We start from the raw sequence: 11,088 nt of genomic DNA, 5'->3' as shown, positions 1-11,088 counted from the left end.
AAAAGGCACGAATGAGGAAAGCAGCTTAGTACCAAAAAGGTCCCACTGAGAAAAACAACTAGTACTCAAAATGTCCCAATGAGAAAAACAGCATAGTACCAAAAAGGTCCTAATGAGGAAAGCAACCTAGTACTAAAAAGGCCCCAATTAGGAAACCAGCGTAGCAGTAAAAAGGTCCTATATAATGAGGAGACCAGACTAGTACTAAAAAAGTCCCAATGGGGAAAGCAGCCAAGCACTAAAAAGGGCCCAATGAGAAAAGCATCATTGTACTAAAAAGGTTTGACTGAGGAAAGCAGCCTATTACTAATTCAAATGCTTAGTACTACCCCGATGAGGAAAAGCAGTCTAGTACTAAAAACAATACACAAGTAAAAGTTAAATAATATGAGATAAACAACAAAGAAAATATAAAATAACAAAAAAATATGAAATAAGACTCATATAAGCCCGATCAAGAACATAATTGTGGTTTTGATTATTAATAATGAAAGATTATTTAAGTAGGCAACATTTATTATTGGAAATAAATAGGTTGGAAATTATTATTTTTTATTTACACGGTCATAACCTAAAACTATATAAACATTTGTAAATATAGGGCTCATTTATACTTAGTTTTTTCTAAACACTGGTCCCAGTCTGGCCATAGTCTTCTCTTGACTCGTATTACATAATGATAGAGATTTGTCAACTCTCCTGAAATATGAGACCAATAATTAGAACATTTTAGTGAATTACCTTAAAGTAATAATGAAATGAATAAAAGTGATTTTTTTATAATTTCCAAACATCTAACAAAAAAATTTCTTTCCTTGCTCCCAATAGTTCTTTATTGACATCAAAACAACTAGGACTATACTTTTAATTCCCTCCCTTTTATAAGTTATACACAGAAATCAACAGACTAAAGCTTACCTTTAATGATATCATAATAGGGTGATCGATTGTAGTTGTACAGGATATTGGCTAGGAAAGCAAACATGGTGCAATCTACTTCGGTTAGGCTGTCTCCCATGAGATAAGATTTCCTCCCTATAAAGATAGGGTCAGAATAAAAATGTTGATAAATCGAGTTTTTGTGTGTGTGTGTGCTTGGCTTACTGTTAAATAAATCATTATTTACAACCTAATTCGCAACTGAGCGCAAGATATCGTCAGCCTGGATGTTCCACACAATTCTAATATCCATGAGTACATGATTATTTAATATCTAAATGAAAACAAAGCGTATTTTCTCATTCATATATATAATTTCATTGTCATTCCCCAGATATATAAATATATTGGCAATGATAACTTTTTATTTACGCGATCATAACTTACAGCTTTGTAATGTTGTTGCTTTTGATTAAGCTGACCTTGTGTCAGCACGGGCTCTTGCTCACCGAGCAGCCCGTAAATAGATTTGTAAACATTTGTAAATCACTTAAATCCAAGACTTACCTAGGTATTTCGAAAGAGCTCTCAGGTCGGCGGTCATCATATCTTGGACTTCGGCGGGCGTGTGTCTCCCGAGCCCTTGGTACCAAAGAGCAGCTTTCTGGCTCCGTACGAAAATAGGTTTTATCAGCCACACGTAGAAGGGCTGTTTCATCCCTTCCATGAGCGTCCTGCCGTCGTCAACTATGAATCGCCACACTCGAAGGCCCCTGAGTAAGATATATGTATTTAAAACAACACACGCAACTAGACGCTTGTTGTAGTTTGGTTGGAAACGCCTTAGAGTAAGGACGAGAGATCCGTTGTTTCATTTCCCTCATGCCCATTTACTCGGTTAATGTTTTATATTTTAGGCCTACATCCAACACTATGACGGACGTTCAGTTGATTGTGAGTCGCCATTTAGTTTGGTTGTGATTACTGTAGTTGGTTGTCTGTTTGTATGGTGTTTTTACGTTGCATGGAACCAGTGGTTATTCAGCAACGCGACCAACAGCTTTACGTGACTTCCGAACCACGTCAAGAGTGAACTTCTATCACCAGAAGTACACATCTCTCACCTCTCAGCGGATTGACCGAGAATCGATCTCGTGGCCATCGAGGTGGCACGCCAATACCATACCGACCACGCCACTGAGGCGCATTTACTGTAGTGAGTCTAAAAAAGGTCGAGTTTAAAAGTTGAACAACGTGTTAATTTGAATTTTTTTTTTAGTAAGATTGCACCAAACACCAACGGAATGTTTTCAAATGCTTAGTACTACAGCTTAAGGGAATGACTGCCTCATGTCTCGTCCGCAGGTGTTTGATTGGCACAAAAGATTCAGCAAGGGACGTAATATTGTCAAAGATGATGAACGCCCTGGACGACATTGTACTTCAAGAACAGATGAAAATGTAGAAAAAAAATCAGATTGTTCGAAAAGACCGCCGACTCAGTGTTCGAATGATGGCTGAATCTATGAACATTGACAGATAGTCACAGACGCACTCCATATTCGCCTGAATTACCACCAAGCGACTTTTATCTTTTCTCAAAAGTTAAATCAGTTCTTGAAGGGTCAGTTGATGTTGTGAAGAAGAAAACGGCGGATGTGTTGAAACACCTGAGAGAACATTAAATTTCCTCCACGCCTTCGACCAGTGGAAAAAAAAAAATAACTCCAGCAATTTATTAGTGCAAGTGGAGAGTATATTGAAGGGGACAAGCGTTAAATTTCTAATGCATATAAAGGTGAGTTATTTAGTCATTCTCGTTATTTAATACAGAGCTTGATATATATATATATTATATATATATATATATATATATATATATATATATATATATATATAATAAAAGGAGCCCATAAAAACACCAAAAATGTAGAGAGAAAAGTACTATATTTCAGAGACTGCTGTCTCTCTCTTCAGGTATATGAATGAGAAAAGTTTACAGAAAAGGTGGTATTTATACCAAGAGATTCGTCCACAATAATAAAAGAGAAGCAGGTAATGAACATCTCAAAAGGGAATTGGACATCGGACATCGTCGACGCAGTGTTCATTCAACCAACGCTTAAGAAGATTAAAGGAAGATTATCAGCGGGGGTGACCTAAATTGGCTTACTTGTGGACGAATCTCTTGGTATAAATACCACCTTTTCTGTAAACTTTTCTCATTCATATACCTGAAGAGAGAGACAGCAGTCTCTGAAATATAGTACTTTTCTCTCTACATTTTGGTGTTTTTATGGGCTCCTTTTATTAGATGGAATTCTGTTGTTACAGAACACTTTTACCAGTCATATATATATATATATATATATATATATATATATATATATATATATATATACCAAGAGCATGAGAAAGTTATCAAACATGAAAACAAAAAAATAGCTGTAACATCTCAATAACAAGAAGCATGCAAATTAAGGGTTACAATTTAAATAATCAGGATCATGATAACTCTTTCAAATAAAAAAAAAATCTTAGAATAGAATTATCTTCGGTCCTTCCCTGACTAAAAGAGGTTTATCGACAAAGTGAACCCTTTGTCGTTAGGATTCTTATGGTGGCTGAACGGCTTTTACAATCGCTTTAAAATTCGCCTTCGAGATTCCAACTCGCTATTATTGTCAGCCTGGTCACAGTAAACCGTGCAAATTAACAGCTATTCTGTCGACATCCGTATCTCAAACGCGAAGTTTACTACGACGCTAAGAAGATCACAATCTAGAAATCAATGCCTTCTCTCGTTCGCTTATCTCCTTAATACACGTATGGAACACAGTACACAGCATTTAAGGTACTAATAATTTCCGGGCAAAGAGCTGACTGCCGTGAGCGAGAGAGGGCTGGCTCATCCGGTAACGATATTTGTTTCTGAGTGGGCCCTTCGGCCTATGGTAAACCGGTTTTTCTTTTTATTCACTCCACAATATCCGGAGTCTTGATGCTAATCCTTCCTTTGTCGAACGCCACTTTGTCTCACTCCACCACTGTTTCCTCACCTACTACCAGAAAAACTCAATTGTTCACCAGTAGCTCCTTCAACTTTTTCCAGGCATCTCACAGCACATGCTGCATATTTTAAGAGGTGGTGCCCATGCTTATTGGAACACCAACATCCTTTAATCGATACGGATATAAGCATCTTGAATCTCTTCCATAATGCTATTTATGTTGGGTAAAACTTGAAGGCACGTAGTACTACATCGGCCTAAACACCCTTCTAGGTTTGGCAAAATGGGCGCCGTGTTTAGTACCAGTCCCTTGAGACATGAAACAATGACGTTGAATACCATAAACATAAACAAAAGACATGAAAATAAACAGAAACATGGACAAAAAGCGGTAAATATCCCGGTCGGTAATTGGCGGGAGCCAGGCCTCGGTAGTAGTACTGTAGTTTCAAGTTTTACTTATTTTTCATCTAACAAGATTCAGAATGAGGTGAAGGGGCTCAGGGATTGAATGTTATTTGTGTTCTCTTATTCTAGGTTACAGTTTGACTTCCCTGTTTCCTTTCTGAAATGAATATAAAATTTAGGCCAAAGGCCTATGACCTATATTGAGGCCATTCAGCGCTGAAACGGAAATTGACAGTAAAAGGTTTGGAATGTGTAGCAGGTGTCAAACCTCGCAGTTGCACTATGAAAGGAGTTACAGTAAGAGGAACGAAAGGTGTTGCAGCTAGGGCCCAAGGCACGCTGCAAAGAACCTTAAGTTATGCTTACAGTGCACCGCACGAGGTGCACTGACGGCACTACCCCGTTAGGGAGGTTCCTTTCTAAGAAAATTTTTTAGGCTGTTTTTGTGTACAAATTAATAATAATAATAATATAATAATAATAATAATAATGAACCCTATCCATAAAGAACAAGCCCACAAAGGCCATTGACTTGAAATTCAAGCTGCTATAGAATATTTTGGTGTTCATTCGAAAGAGGTCACGGTATTACGTCTCTTCTTCAATAGGTCTGGTTAGGACTCATGGCACTGACTTGTCGGTGCTAATTTGGTTTGTTATCTACAGTCACCAACTCCGAGGTGCTAGTACTAAACATCGTATATATGGTAAATGTAAAAAAGACGGCCGAACGAAGATATCGTTTATTAATATAATTAGTTGACCACACAGTATGGAAGTGGGTGTATATAATACTTCGATCACCGATTGGCTAGTATTAAAGCACGGCGTCCCAAAGAGCTTCCTCCATGTTTAGTACTCTAGCACCTCGGAGTAGCACCGATTTGTCTATCCCGTAGGCGTTTGCGTGAGCATAATTTAGAATTTAATTCCCTAGTACTTACCAAGCTATATGTTCCTCTATCATCATAGTAAAGCCTCGAGCTATGGCCTTCTCTTCCTCGGACAGCCCTTTGCCGAAGTTCTTGTCGAACTTCTTTGCAAGGGCTTCGATGATCAGTTGCGAGTCGTGGAGATCTTTGCCGTTGAGAGTGATCCACGGAGTCTTCCCTTTCGCCCCCATGGGCTCGTCGTGTTCCAGCTGAAAGCAGAACGTGTGTGTAAATATATATATATATATATATATATATATATATATATATATATATATATTATATATATATATATATATCAATAGAGGAATCCACAGTAATAACTCTTGTTCAAAGAAGTCAACAAAAAATTAAGTTAAGAAAAATAAAATAATAATAAATCAACCAATCAAGAACAAGACTAATAGTGTTTCACAAAAGTTTAAAACATGAGTAAGTAAGTGTTTCTGTACAATCTAGGTATCTCGATGGCTTCCTCTTTGTCGAGATGCATCGGTGTCCACCGAACAAAGATAGTTAGTTAGTCAGTTACCTTGTAAGGGATCTGGGCGAGGCGAAGATAAGTCAGCAGCTTCATCACAAAAGGCGAGATGTTCGGAGTTAAAAAGCCGGGAGTGGGACAGTGGACCAGCACGACATCCTCCCCGGCCGTCCTCCAAATACTTCTGCAATATCGACGGTTTCCGCTATGAATATACACACACATTTAAATTTACAGTATGGTATCGCGGGTTCGTTTCCCGCTTCCGGACATCATTACTTCTTCAAATTTCTTTGAGGTTGGAGCTCAAGGCTTTGAAATGACGCGCATATCCAAAAAATAGCGAAGAATGTGAAAAGAGTGCATTGTGGCTATTACAATTTCATATGTATCTGGTAAAAATGACCAGTAGATTCTACATTTTATATGTATATATATATATATATATATATTATATATATATATAATATATATATATATATATGCTGACAGATAAACATATTGATAGGCAGATAATCAATATCTGTATTTTATAATTGTTTGAAAAAGCAGCAAACGAAAATATCTGACATAATTATCATATAAGTAGTGACAATATAATAGTTTTTTTCTGTTATATTGTAACAGTTTTTCGATTATTTCGTGTGCCAATGTTATCCTTGGAACATTTGTTTGAATTTTTTGTCGAAACTTAAGCCGATTAAATGAGTGAGTGGATATTATAAAATGGTTTATGAAAAATAAACGTACCATGCGGTAATCGCTTTAAAGCATAATTCATTACTACTCTCAATTCAACTAAAGGATGCGAAAGTCAATGAAGTTTCTAAAATATTTTGCAAATAGAATGGAATATAGAATTTAGGCCAAAAGGCCACACACTGGGACCTATAAGGTCATTGAGTGCTGAAAAGGAAATTGAGAGTAAAAGGTTTGATAGGTGTAACATGAGGAAAGCCTCGCAGTTACACTGTGAAACAATTGTCAGAAGAGGGTGGAAAGTCAGCGGGAAGAAAGAGACCATGAACGGAGGTACAGTAAAAGGAATGAAAGGGGGTTGCAGCTAGGTGCCGAAGGGACGTAGCAGAGAACCTTAAGTAATGCACTACTATCCTCCTACGGGGAAATATTTTGCAACGAGGAAAAATCTGTCATAGACTCGCTACCTTCTAATTTGTCTGAGTATGATGCGTCTATAGATGTACACGAGGAGCCCCGTCACCAGAGCGCTCACTAACACGGTGACTATGGATCCCCGGGAGGGCATTGCGTCTGTTTCTTCCATATCCTCTGCGCTATTGTCTCCTTTTCCCTGAAATGAACGATGGAAAAGTTAATGCCAATGGAAGGCAGAAAGCCTTGCGCCAACGTGCCTGTCTTACTCGTACATATATACGCATACACATGCATATAGATATATATATATCTATATATATATATATATATATACTATATATATAATGGTGACCAGAAAGTTCGGTCCCAGAAAGTTCGGTCCAAAAAGTTTTGGTCACGAAAGTTCGGTATCAGAAAATTAGGTCCTAGAAATTATTTATATACTGACAATGAAATCGTAATCTAACTGATGACAAAATTAAACAAAGTATAGAATTAGAGTTTTATTAATAAAAGTGTATAAAAAAGGTATGTTTCTTCAACAAAAAACCTATACAGTATATAGCATATTGTGCACAAAATCAAGAAAATTGGGTCCCAGAATATTCGGTCCCGGAAAATTCTGTCCCATATCAGAAAAAATACTGTAAATGCATAGAAGTTTAAAAAGCAATAAAATATAAAGTAACAAGTTCCTTCTTATCAATAAATACATAAAGAACTCATTCTTAAACCATCGTTAAAGTTATACATAATATTCCTTTTGCTAAAGAAATCAAAACATGATTTAGGAAAATGCAGAGTAAAATGAATCAATAAAAGTTTTAAAAGTACGTATAAAAACACATGCTTAATCGATTATTTAAGTCATACATAATATTTCTTTTTATCAAATTTATCAAACCCTGAAATAGGTAAATTCTATTTAAAATAAATCAGTAGAAGTTTAAAAATTATAAGAAAACTAATGTTTAAACTATCAAAATAAAAAAGAAAAATGAATGAATTAGCAATAGCCTTAAGGAAAGCTAATTTATCTTCACCATCACATGATTCTACAAGATTTTTTATTCTCGTATCTGTTGACTGGAATTGTCTTTGTTTTTTTTTTTTCACTTTTAAAATATTTTGCAGCCATGATGGGGTTCTTCAAATAGGGAAATTGTGCTTATCCTGGAAGAAGAGTGACTAAAAACTGAGTTACAAATGTCACCGTTTCTTATATATAGGCGGTGTCAATGAATGTTAATGAAAGTACACAAATTATCTTTCTCAAATACCATTACAAGTGCTTAAAGTTCTATATGACAAAACTACCTAAAAACATCATTTAACACCACGTACCTTTTTGTTTACAGTTTGTAAACAAATCCCAGCCTCACAAAGTTCTCACGCTCTTGTTGATCTTTGTAAAATATTTCGTCTGGATTGCTAAACAATTGATCTCTAAACCAAACGAGTCATTAAAGTTATTGATAGAAATAAAAGATTTTCATTTCTTCTAACATCATATTTTCCATGTATTTTTATGCCTTTTTCCAGAAACGTTATATTGGGCTTGGTTATTTAGATTTTAGAAATTTTCCGGGACCGAATTTTCTGAGAATGAGATTTCAGGACCGAATTTTCTGGGACCGAATTTTCCTAGCACCATATATAATTTATATATATATATATATATATATATATATATATATATAAAAAATCACTGAGAAGGGAGACACAAAGACCTTTTGATAACACGGTCGTTTATTCCCTCATTAAAATTTCGAGGCTTGTACAGAAACACTAATATAAATTACACGAAAATCACAAATTTCAAATTGGAAATGCACCATCAATACAAATTTGAACCATTAAATAGGACAAAATTAAGACGGGGTAAAGTATCACAAATTCCCTAAATTGTACCCTAACGGATTTAAAACCAAGAACATGCTGAAACAACCTATTCAGCGGCAATGTCAGGCCTGGCAAGCAAGACGAAATGCAGTACAGTGTGACTGTGCCGGCAGAGGTTTGGCTATTTAACGAGGGACGAGTCGTTTACTCATCTTCGATTCTAGAATTGCCAGTTCATGCCCATAGCTGTTGGATGATCGCCGTGAAACGTTTAGACCCGGTAGGGGAGTAGCGCCATCAGTGTACCCTCATGTGGTGCGCTGTAGGCATTACTTAAGGTTCTTTGCAGCGTGCTTTCTGCCCCTTGCTGCCACCCTTTTCATTATATTTACTGTACCTCCTTTCATACTCTCTTTCTTCCATCTTACAATTGATTTATAGTGCAACTGCGAGGTTTTCTTCCTGATACACATTTCAGACCGTTTATTCTGCGCTGAATGACCTCATAGGTCGCAGTGCTTGGCCTTTGGCTTATAAATACTATATTCAATTCAATTCACATTTTAGAGTGACTTTTAATATTAGAGAGAAAAACTCTGGCCCGACATTTGACATTTTACACACACACACGTACCAGAAAATAGATATATATTATAATAATATAATATATATATATATATATATGAACATATTATATATGGATGATATATATATATATATATATATAGATATATATATATATATATATATATATATATATATATATATATATATATATATTACACACACACTATGTAACATAAGATGTTACCTTTCCACCAAAATTCCCAGCTATAATATTAAGTTGAGAGTGCTAGAGACTTGCACGTCTTCATTCCCAACTGCGACCCACTACAATTGGCTAACTACAAGGCTCATAATTCACTGTTTACGACAAGAAAGCTACAAGGAGTGATAAGCAGATTCACTGCCTAACGATGAACCATATTATTTGATATCTGAACTTCGTTGGTTAAATTTATCATGGGGTAGAATATCCACGGGAGATATTAATCATAAATAATTTTTTTTAGCAATGTGCATATCTATATATCCTAAATATTGAGGACATTTTGCAATAATTATTATGGAAATATCAGTAACATTTCCAATTCTTTTGCCGGTATATTATCTTAGTGAATGGCATTAAAATGCTTGATTTTTATTAAACATGTCTATTTACGTCAAAACAAGAAACCTATGACGTATTACTAGAACCAGTCTACGAGCGGCAACATCTGGAGTCTTTGTTCTTCATCTATGTTACGTAAGCGTAGGCGCTAAAGTGAGTTATGTCACAGTCTTATCTATGAACAGGCTCATTGTACAGCAGTAAACTGACATGATAAAAGAAAAAGAAGAAGATAAAGCCACTGTAAACTAAAATCGCTTTATTCGAAATATACAAGCATATGTGATAAGGAGTAAGCGAGTTACAATTCCTAGATAATAATCCATCTGTTTAATAATGATTAGTAGGTCATTTATCATCAGTTCATCAAAATTTCCTTTTTCTGCTGTTGCGAAGATGCTGTCTGCCATGTTTCAAAAACTCGAAGAAAAATATTACCGCTAATATCTAATGCCAAGACCTCACCGCCCGGTATGATTACAAAATGTAAATCTGAACTTACTTCGTACTTCCAGATCTAACGTTTCTCATGAATTTCATTCGTTTTTCGAGAACTTTTTTTTTTCATGAATTTCACTGGTTTTCAGTCTTCCGTAAAAGAAAACTATTGTGCCGGCTTTGTCTGTCCGTCCGTCCGCACTTTATTCTGTCCGACCTCAGATTTAAAAAAAAAAAAAAAACTACTGAGGCTAGAGGGCTGCAAATTGGTATGTTGATCATCCACCGTCCAATCAACAAACATACCAAATTGCAGCCCTCTAGCCTCAGTATTTTTTTTTTTTATTTAAGGTTAAATTTAGTCACGGATCGTCCATCTGGCAGCGCTTTCCGGTGCCATGGGACGCACCTTCACTCTACCGCATCTGATGAGCAACTGGAGAGCTGCCCGGTGCCGCTGGTCCAGTCATAGTTCATGGTTTTATGCAGCATTATACTTTGTACAGAAAACTCGATTGCGCCGAAGAGACGGGCGCAATTTTTTTTTCTCTTTTTACTGGAAATGCTAACATGCACAGGTCTGTACTGTCGCGTACAGATCAGTATTTCACAGAAAACTTTCATTCTTTCCCAACTCTTGGATCTTGGTGAATACGGATTGTTTAATTTAGAGGCTAACACCTGAAAATAAAATCAACCTTATTCTATCTGGACAAAAGGAACTTGCCAACTTTACGTCTGCCAACACAACTAAACATGAAAAAATACGAGACCCCATCTAAGCTGACCTAAATGATAAGTCATTTATTT

The 11,088-nt window shown here is 36.1% G+C and overlaps 1 protein-coding gene across 1 annotated transcript in view; it reads right to left on the bottom strand.

Annotated features, from left to right (window-relative positions):
• Positions 1-495: 495 nt before the first annotated feature.
• LOC135214881 (failed axon connections homolog) overlaps positions 496-11,088 on the bottom strand; it is a 12,361-nt gene continuing 1,768 nt past the window's right edge. The window contains exons 2-7 of the mRNA XM_064249312.1: positions 6,878-7,023; positions 5,763-5,895; positions 5,243-5,439; positions 1,447-1,652; positions 919-1,035; positions 496-699 (exon numbers count right to left, since the gene is read on the bottom strand). Coding sequence (XP_064105382.1) covers positions 605-699; positions 919-1,035; positions 1,447-1,652; positions 5,243-5,439; positions 5,763-5,895; positions 6,878-6,996 — 867 coding nt within the window. The 5' untranslated portion in view covers positions 6,997-7,023 and the 3' untranslated portion in view covers positions 496-604. The remainder of the gene's footprint in view (positions 700-918; positions 1,036-1,446; positions 1,653-5,242; positions 5,440-5,762; positions 5,896-6,877; positions 7,024-11,088) is intronic.

The sequence above is a fragment of the Macrobrachium nipponense genome, chromosome 46, assembly GCF_015104395.2.
Source record: "Macrobrachium nipponense isolate FS-2020 chromosome 46, ASM1510439v2, whole genome shotgun sequence".
NCBI classification, from domain to species: domain Eukaryota; kingdom Metazoa; phylum Arthropoda; class Malacostraca; order Decapoda; family Palaemonidae; genus Macrobrachium; species Macrobrachium nipponense.
Note: the sequence above shows the minus strand (reverse complement) of the source record. Positions and strands in the feature narration are given on the sequence as shown.